This window comes from Astyanax mexicanus, unplaced genomic scaffold, assembly GCF_023375975.1.
Source record: "Astyanax mexicanus isolate ESR-SI-001 unplaced genomic scaffold, AstMex3_surface scaffold_109, whole genome shotgun sequence".
Lineage (NCBI taxonomy): Eukaryota > Metazoa > Chordata > Actinopteri > Characiformes > Acestrorhamphidae > Astyanax > Astyanax mexicanus.
The window spans coordinates 1-9,734 of record NW_026040035.1 but is presented as its reverse complement, the minus strand read 5'-3'; the positions used below and the strand labels follow the sequence as shown (position 1 = coordinate 9,734).

General features: G+C 55.1%; 1 protein-coding gene and 2 non-coding genes across 3 annotated transcripts; 2 read left to right on the top strand and 1 right to left on the bottom strand.

The window, feature by feature from the left end:
* Positions 1 to 229: 229 nt before the first annotated feature.
* Positions 230 to 1,421, top strand: LOC125788710 (uncharacterized). Its single transcript, XM_049472699.1, has 3 exons — positions 230 to 763; positions 841 to 1,089; positions 1,170 to 1,421. The coding sequence occupies exons 1-3, from the start codon at positions 230 to 232 to the stop codon at positions 1,242 to 1,244; spliced, it is 858 nt and encodes a 285-aa protein (XP_049328656.1). The 3' UTR covers positions 1,245 to 1,421.
* Positions 1,422 to 6,100: 4,679 nt separating this feature from the next.
* On the bottom strand, positions 6,101 to 6,254 carry LOC125788713 (5.8S ribosomal RNA). The gene has a single exon (XR_007429762.1). It is a non-coding gene; the product is annotated as a 5.8S ribosomal RNA (ribosomal RNA).
* Positions 6,255 to 9,583: 3,329 nt separating this feature from the next.
* On the top strand, positions 9,584 to 9,702 carry LOC125788712 (5S ribosomal RNA). Its single transcript, XR_007429761.1, has one exon. It is a non-coding gene; the product is annotated as a 5S ribosomal RNA (ribosomal RNA).
* Positions 9,703 to 9,734: the final 32 nt, after the last annotated feature.

Here is a 9,734-nt window from a genome sequence, read left to right as displayed (position 1 = left end):
CTCCTCTTTCACATTCACCTGCCCAGAATGTGCAATCCGATCCCGGACTTGCAACTCCAGCACTTGCATATTGCACAACAGCCAGCGCCGGATGTGGCCCTGCCCCAAACACGGCCTATAAAAGAGGCCACAGACCAAGCCTCTGCGTCGGGAAGACTGCTACACACAAACATGGTGGTTCTCTTACTGGGTTTTTGTCAAGGTTTGTTCACTGCGCTTTCTCCAACACATGGCTGCAGGTTTTTCCGACCAGCAGCTCAAGAACTTAAAATTTCTGGAGGATTTTCTACGGCTGAGGCAGTGGCCAGCCGACCTAGCTCACAAAGGGTATGCCCCAACATCCATCAAGGTTATGCTTCTCAATGCTTCTGCCTTCGTGAACCATTTCAAGGCTTTTCACTTAGAGATTTCTGGTCTTAGTTCCAACAAGCTGGAACGTATTCTGCTGCATCTTCGAAGGCTGAGCCGTGACAACACCAGGGCAGTGCTAAGCCACCGGCAGAGAGCAAAACAGAAGAAATCAGAGTCCCTCCGAACCAGCACTGAGCTCCAGTCCTTCATACGCAACGCCGAGCGTAACCTGCCCAGAGTTATGGATGACAACCGCACCAAGCCAACCTCAAAACTGTACCGAATTGCCCAGGGATATGTTGCGGGGTACCTAGCAGTTCTCACCGGCCACCGCCCCATCGTTTTCTGCAACATCACCAAAGCTGACCTGCTGGAGGCTGAAAAGGACCCACTCGGCCGCACCCTGGTGTGGGTAAGTACTGGGTAAACTCTCTCTTGGTTGATTGTGCTTTTTATTTGTGTTACTCATGTTGGATCTCTCACCCTTAGGTTGCTAGGCACAAGACGGACAGAGCCTTTGGGAATGCGTATTTGGCTCTCCTGCCAAAGGAAGCTGACTGGCTCAGAGGCCTGGCAGATATATCCAGCCTCTACGGTGGAGAGCAGTGCCCGTATATATTCCAGTGGAACGGCAAGCAGGTCCAGAAGCTGAACCGTATGCTGAGAGCAGCCTGGCAAGTTGCTGGCATGACTGGGGACATTGCTTTCAGCCTGATCCGTACATCCATCGCCATAGAGGTGAGTGCTGCCCCTGCATCTCACTGCGATCACCAGCCTCGTACATCCAACATTTACACCGTCTCTCTCTCTCCTTACAGGCCAAGAAACATCTGTCACACTCGGACAGGCTGCTGGTGTGTAACAGCATGTGCCACGACATCTCCACAGCCTAGCGGTTCTACACTGATGTTCCCAATCTCAGTGAGGTTTTCCGCATAAGGGACCTTCGGACACAGGCTTTGAATAGCTCTGCAGACCCATTGGATGCATCTAGTGATCCAGAAAGTTCATCCAGTGAAAGCAGCTGCTCTCCAGATAATCAATAAAACCATCCATTATACAATTTTAAAGATGGTCTCAGTGTGTCTTTTGTATTCATTTGGGTCTACCAATGGTTTATAGTTTTGGTCTACCACTGGCATAATTCATCCATATTTTGGCCTCATCTTTATCCTTATCTACCCAGGCAGAGTTCACATATTTGGGTATACAGAAGCCTCAATTTGGCCTCATTTTATCACTTCCAGGGCTGGAAGTTTAGCCACATGTCTTTGCATTTTATACACCAGGTAGAGTTCACATATTTGGTTATACAGAAGCCTCAATTTGGCCTCATTTTATCACTTCCAGGGCTGGAAGTTTAGCCACATGTCTTTGCATTTTATACCCCAGGTAGAGTTCACATATTTGGGTATACAGAAGCCTCAATTTGGCCTCATTTTATCACTTCCAGGGCTGGAAGTTTAGCCACATGTCTTTGCATTTTATACCCCAGGTAGAGTTCACATATTTGGGTATACAGAAGCCTCAATTTGGCCTCATTTTATCACTTCCAGGGCTGGAAGTTTAGCCACATGTCTTTGCATTTTATACCCCAGGTAGAGTTCACATATTTGGGTATACAGAAGCCTCAATTTGGCCTCATTTTATCACTTCCAGGGCTGGAAGTTTAGCCACATGTCTTTGCATTTTATACCCCAGGTAGAGTTCACATATTTGGGTATACAAAATCTACATGCGACCCATCCAAAACCTTCATGCGACCTCCAGAGAGTCAAAGGACCAGAGGCACTGGCTGAGGCCGAACAGGGTAGCTTCAAAGTCAGGTACAAATCTGGCATATAAGGGTCCTTTATTCACCATTGCAAAAGAATAGTTCAGAAATTTTCTAAGTCCTGCTGGACTTAGTTAAATTTTGGGAATCGTTCTCAGGTTCTTGGACCCCTAGTCATTGCCATTTTCATTGAAAGCCCGACGGCACCCCTTTGAAAAACCCCCTGACGAAAAAACCTCCAGAGCGCGGGCGAACTCAATCTGAGGCCGACCGGAGTGCACCTTTGTCGGCCCGAAAGGGGGTCAGAAATCCTGGAGCTCGCCACCCCCACTAGAAATTCTGTGAAATGGTAGACCAAAAGTGGGGACTTAGAAATTTTTCGCACTTTTTCAGCCTACCACTGGTAGACCGAGTGGGACTTAGTCATTTTTTCCACTTTTTCGGAGCTACCACTGGTAGACCAAGTTGGACTTAGTCATTTTTTACAATTTTCTCATTTACCACTGGTAGACCAAGTTGGACTTAGTCATTCTTTCCACTTTTCTCATTTACCACTGGTAGACAAAATTGGACTTAGTCATATTTTTTTTCCACTTATCGGAGCTACCACTGGTAGAACAAGTTGGACTTAGTCATCCCCAGTCCCCTGGGCATCCAGCCCTGGAGGACTCACCCAGTCCTGGGCCTCAGCCCTGGACAAGTCCCCTGGGCATCCAGCCCTGGAGGACTCACCCAGTCCTGGGCCTCAGCCCTGGACAAGTCCCCTGGGCATCCCTAGGAGAGGAGAGGGAGTCCTGTCAATGCCTGTAAGTCTCTGTGTTCCGATGCCTGTCTCACCCCGGGAGTCGATTCTAAGAGACCGTTATCCGCCTCTACCTCAGTCGGGGACCATCTCAGCCATTTCTATGGATGGCGGGCCGAGCCATCCCCGAACAACTTTGCACCGTTAGAAGGTAGCTGCTCTTACCTTCACCCTCCGGAGGCTAACCCGCTGGGTCGGGTAGGAGCGCACCGTGCACAGTGGCCACGGAGGGCCGCGCAGTTGCCTACCCAGGCGGGAAACCTACTTGTGCCAGTCACCTGCCTTCGTGACTTGTGAGGTGGGTCCCTTCATACAGCCCTCATCCTCGGCTCCCTTGAGCGATCGAGGCATCGAACGAACTACCCCTCCCTGCCAACCCTCGAATAGGAAACAATTGGGTCGGCAGGTTGCACATGATCGGCCTCACTTAGCCACCCCAACGAGTGGGATGTTACCGGGTGTACCACGTGGAGGTGGAGGCCTGCGACACGATGCTCAATGCTCTCTCTCCGGAGTCTCCCGTTCCTGTGACTCCGGGGTGTGCTAGTTACTCCCGCCGTTTACCCGCGCTTCATTGAATTTCTTCACTTTGACATTCAGAGCACTGGGCAGAAATCACATCGTGTCAACACCGGCTTAGAGCCCTCACGATGCTTTGTTTTAATTAAACAGTCGGATTCCCCTGGTCCACACCAGTTCTAAGCCAGCTGTTAGGCGCCGGCCGAGGCGCCGTGCCGGGAGGGTTCTCCCGCACGCCGCGACCCCCCCCTGGCGCGAACCGGGAGGGGACGGACGCGGAGGTCCCGACGCAACACCGTAGCCGGGGAGATCCGCGAGAAGGGCCCGGCGCACGCTCAGAGTCGCGGCCGCTGCTCCGAGTCGTGGCCAAGAAACGGCCGGGCCTCCGGACGACGAGAGAGGACGGGCGCGATGCGCTCCGAGGCTTCCGGACGAGGGGCGGAACAACGGGACGCGCGGGGCAGCCGCTGCCCCAGTCGCGGCTCGAGTCCAGCCCCACTTCGCTCCCTGGCCCGACCGACCCAGCCCTTAGAGACAATCCTTATCCCGAAGTTACGGATCTGACTTGCCGACTTCCCTTACCTACATTGTTCCAACATGCCAGAGGCTGTTCACCTTGGAGACCTGCTGCGGATATGGGTACGGCCCGGCGCGAGACTTACACCCTCTCCCCCGGATTTTCAAGGGCCAGCGAGAGCTTACCAGACACCGCCAGAGCCGCGACACTTTCCAGGGCGCGGGCCCCTATCTCGGGGTGAACCCATTCCAGGGAGCCCTGCCCTTCACAAAGAAAAGAGAATTCTTCCCAGTGCAACCGCTGGCATCTCCAGGTTCGTTTGCGTTACCGCACTGGGCGCCTCGCGGTGCCTATCTCCGCCACTCCGGGTTCGGGGATCTGAACCCGACTCCCTTTCGATCGGCCGGGGGCGACGGAGGCCATCGCCCCACGCTTCCGAACGACGTTCGCCCATCCCTTAGGGCCGACTGACCCATGTTCAACTGCTGTTCACATACCAAGATCTGCACCCACGGCAGCTCCACCCGGGCCCGCGCCTGAGGCTTCTGCGCCACCGCGCACGCGTTAGACTCTTTGGTCCGTGTTTCAAGACGGGTCGGGTGGGTAGCCGGCATCGCCGCTGACCCCGAGCGCCCTTTTGTGCGGAGGCCGGTCCCCGCCCTGGCTGCGCGACGCGGTTGGACGCGGACTGAGGACAGTCCGGCCCGGTCGACGGCACGCGCAGGGGATGGAGGGGCCCCATCCCTCCCCCGCGGGGGAAGGAAGGCGCGGAGGTACTCACCGGGGCCCCGGGGGTAAGCGGCGAAGTCGGGGCGGGAGGGCGCTGTAAAGCTTGCGGGCCGGAGCTCGCGAGCCACCTTCGCCTTCTGACCCTTCCAAGCCGAACCGAGGCCGGTCGCGGCGCACCGCCGCAGAGGAAATGCGCCCGACGGCGGGCGTTGGCCCGAGCCCGCCGGTGGCCTCCCTCGCGGGAGGAGCTCGCCGGGCGGACTGGTACGACACCGCCGCCGGGTTGAATCCCCCGGGCGGACTGTGCGGACCCCACCCGTTTACCTCTTAACGGTTTCAGCCCTGTTGAACTCTCTCTTCAAAGTTCTTTTCAACTTTGCCTTACGGTACTTGTTTGCTATCGGTCTCGTGCCAGTATTTAGCCTTAGATGGAGTTTACCACCCGCTTTAGGCTGCATTCCCAAGCAACCCGACTCCGAGAAGAACCGCGACCTCGGCGCGGCGGGGGCCGTTACCGGCCTCACACCGTCCCTGGGCTGAGCCTCTATCAGAAGGACTCAGGCCCCCCGGCCCGCGCCGAGAGATACGGACTTCTATACGCCACATGTCCCGGCGCCCGTGAAGGACGGGGGATTCGGCGCTGGGCTCTTCCCTCTTCGCTCGCCGCTACTAGGGGAATCCTTGTTAGTTTCTTTTCCTCCGCTTAGTAATATGCTTAAATTCAGCGGGTCGTCTCGTCTGATCTGAGGTCGCGCTCGAAGGGCTGTCGTCGCCAGGCGTACGCCGCCGCGAGGGAGGGCGGGAACCACCCCTCGCGGTCTGGCTGGAAACCGTTCGGAGGAACCCTTCGAGACGGGGAGGTTCGATTCGGCCGGAGGACGGGATGAAAACGGCAAGAAAAAACTTAAGCCCCCCTCTTCGCCTTCTACCGGAGCATTTCCTACTAACCTCTCTTTTGCCGCGCGCTCGGCCCGAACGAAAAGGAGAGGGAGGACGGAGATCCGCCGACGGAGAGACGGTGCGCATAACGGGCAGCCAGAGAGGGTAAAACCCACCGGCAGCCGTCGCTACGACGTCTCTCCACGGATCGCCGCCACCTCTCCCTCGCCGGAACGAGGAACGGTAGAGGACGGTGTGTGGAAAGCCGGCCTCCGAGACCCATCGCTGGGCAACGGAGACGAAGGCGAGAGGGGTGGACGAAAGTCTTTCCCCCACGATCAAGCCCGTCGAGCGGCTTTTATCGAGTCCCAAACGAGAAGGGAACCTGACCGAGTCTGCTTTTAGGAAGACGAAGGTGCCTCGGAGCGGGCACCTTCGAACCTCCAGCCGCGGTCCCCTCGAACCGTCTCTTACTCTTCCCCGGAGGGAAGAGGGAGACAAAACGAAAAGGTCCGATAGATTGGAATAGCGACCCTCAGACAGGCGTGGCCCCGGGATTGACCCGGGGCCGCAATGTGCGTTCAAAGTGTCGATGATCAATGTGTCCTGCAATTCACATTAGTTCTCGCAGCTGGCTGCGTTCTTCATCGACGCACGAGCCAAGTGATCCACCGCTAAGAGTTGTACTCTTTATGGTTTTTTGTTTCAAAGCCAACAGACACAAAAGTGATGGTTGAAATAATGTTTTACGGCAGCCGCGGGTACGGGCGCCCCGGAATGCCGAAGCGAACTCGGGGTCATCAAACCGTGCCGCCGAGCCGCCTCTGGAGAGAAACCCCGCAGACGGACTTCGGGGGCCAGGTACCCGTCTCCCTTTGGCCGTAAAACATTTTTTTGTTCTCAGGACACCGGTTTGCATCAAGTCATTACAGGCCGAAGGGAATCCCTGTAGTTCCCGACGTCGGGCCGTGGGTTGAAAGGAGGGCTTGTGGATGTAGGGAGTCGTACCTACCAGGAGGTACTACCAACCCCGATCCCGGTAATGATCCTTCCGCAGGTTCACCTACGGAAACCTTGTTACGACTTTTACTTCCTCTAGATGATCAAGTTCGATCGACTTTTCAGCACAGCACCAAGGCCCCGCGAAGGAGCCCCGGCGTGGCCGATCCGAGGACCTCACATAACCATCCAATCGGTAGTAGCGACGGGCGGTGTGTACAAAGGGCAGGGACTTAATCAGCGCGAGCTGATGACCTGCACTTACTGGGAATTCCTCGTTCATGGGGAATAATTGCAATCCCCAATCCCCGTCACGAACGGGTTAAAGCGGATTATCCGCGCCTCTCGGCGTAGGGTAGGCACACGCTGGCCCGGCCATTGTGGCACGCGTGCAACCCCGGACATCTAAGGGCATCACAGACCTGTTATTGCTCCATCTCGCGTGGCTATACGACACTGGTCCCTCTAAGAAGTTAACCGCGACCGCGGGGGGCCGCGTAACTATTTAGCACGAAGGAATCTCGTTCGTTATTGGAATTAACCAGACAAATCACTCCACCAACTAAGAACGGCCATGCACCACCACCCATAAAATCGAGAAAGAGACATCAGTCTGTCAATCCTTTCCGTGTCCGGGCCGGGTGAGGTTCCCCGTGTTGAGTCAAATTAAGCCGCAGGCTCCACTCCTGGTGGTGCCCTTCCATGAAGTCCTTTAAGTTTCAGTTTTGCAACCATACTCCCCCCGGAACCCAAAGACTCTGGTTTCCCCGCACGCTGCCCGGCGGGTCATGGGAATAACGCCGCCGGATCGCGGGTCGGCATAGTTTACGGTCGGAACTACGACGGTATCTGATCGTCTTCGAACCTCCGACTTTCGTTCTTGATTAATGAAAACATTCTTGGCAAATGCTTTTGCTTTCGTCCATCTTGCGCCGGTCCAAGAATTTCACCTCTAGCGGCGCAATACGAATGCCCCCGGCCGTCCCTCTTAATCATGGCCCTGGTTCAGGAAACCCACAAAATAGAACCAGAGTCCTATTCCATTATTCCTAGCTCAGGCATTCAGGCGAGTTTGGTGCCCGCTTTGAACACTCTGATTTTTTCAAAGTAAACGCTCCGGACCCCTGAGGACCGGACACCCAACCAAGGGCATCCGGGGGGCGCCGGGAGGCAGGGTCTGGGACAGGCGGTATTTCGCCTCGCGGCGGACCGCCAGCCCACTCCCGAGGTCCAGCTACGAGCTTTTTAACTGCAGCAAATTTAATATACGCTATTGGAGCTGGAATTAAGGCGAAAAACGAAAAATCCTCCAGAGCGCGGGCGAACTCGCTCCGAGGCCGACCGGAGTGCACCTTCGTCGGGCACGGGAGTCGGGCGAAGGGGGTCAGAAATCCTGGAGCTCGCCACCCTCACTAGTTTTTGGCGTGAAATGGTAGACCAAAAGTGAGGACTTAGAAAATTTTCGCACTTTTTCGGCCTACCACTGGTAGACCGAGTGGGACTTAGTCATTTTTTCAGCTTTTTCGGGCCTACCACTGGTAGACCAAGTTGGACTTAGTCATTTTTTCGACTTTTCGAGCCTACCACTGGTAGACCAAGTTGGACTTAGTCATTTTTTCGACTTTTCGAGCCTACCACTGGTAGACCAAGTTGGACTTAGTCATTTTTTCGACTTTTCGAGCCTACCACTGGTAGACCAAGTTGGACTTAGTCATTTTTTCGACTTTTCGAGCCTACCACTGGTAGACCAAGTTGGACTTAGTCATTTTTTCGACTTTTCGAGCCTACCACTGGTAGACCAAGTTGGACTTAGTCCACCAAGCCTGGGATTCAGCCCTCAGCCTGGACATCTTGGGAACCAGCCCTGGAGGACTCCCCCAGGCCTGGGCTCCATCCACCAGCCTGGGACCCTCAGGAACCAGCCCTGGAGGACTCACCCAAGCCTGGGCTCCATCCACCAGTCTGGGACCCTCAGGAACCAGCCGTGGAGGACTCACCCAGGCCTGGGCTCCATCCACCAGTCTGGGACCCTCAGGAACCAGCCCTGGAGGACTCACCCAAGCCTGGGCTCCATCCACCAGTCTGGGACCCTCAGGAACCAGCCCTGGAGGACTCACCCAAGCCTGGGCTCCATCCACCAGTCTGGGACCCCTTGGGAACCAGCCCTGGGTGCTTGGACCCCTAGTCATTGCCACTCTCCTCATTAGCCCGACGGCACCCCTTTGGAAATCCCCCCGACGAAAAATCCTCCAGAGCGCGGGCGGACCCGCTCCGAGGCCGACAGAGGTGCACCTTCGTCGGATAAGAGAGTCGGCCGAAGGGGGTTCGAAATCCTGGAGCTTGCCACCCTCACTAGAAATATCGTGAAATGGTAGACCAAAAGTGAGGACTTAGAAATTTTTTCACACTTTTCCGACCTACCACTGGTAGACCGAGTGGGACTTAGACATTTTTTCCAACTTTTCGCATCCACCACTATTAGAACAAGTTGGACTTTAATTTTCCAATTTTCCACAGCTACCACTGGTTGACCAAGCTCAACCACACCACAAGGCCGGCTCAGGGCTACCATAACTCCAAAGCCAAGAAGTAGTGCAGCGGTACATCGCATCTGCATGGTTCCCTGGAAAGGCTTCACTCAGCCGCGGGGGATCGAACCCCGAGTACAATATCACCCCTTCCAATCAGCGCATTTATGGGGTTAGCTTTCACAGACTTGGGTGGGCCACAGGTGGGCACAAAAATGAAAATGCAAGCCGAAAAATGTGCAACTTTGCCAGATTTATTTATTTCAATTTTCAGCCTTGCACTTTCATCAGTGTTCCAATGGAAATTCCCTAACCCTAACCCTAACCCTAGTACTTGGATGGGAGACCACCTGGGAATACCAGGTGCTGTAAGCTTTTCCCCTCTTGCTTCTATGACTATGGTCTTGTTATACGTTACTAGTGTGTCATCTGAAACCCAACATAGATGAAGTCGCATAAGTAGTCTTGATGAGATTTCTGTAATCGCTTACGGTCACACAACCCTGAGAACGCCCGATCTCGTCTGATCTCGGAAGCTAAGCAGGGTTTGGCCTGGTTAGTACTTGGATGGGAGACCACATGGGAATACCAGCTGCTGTAAGCTTTTCCCCTCTTGCTTCTATGACCATGGTCATG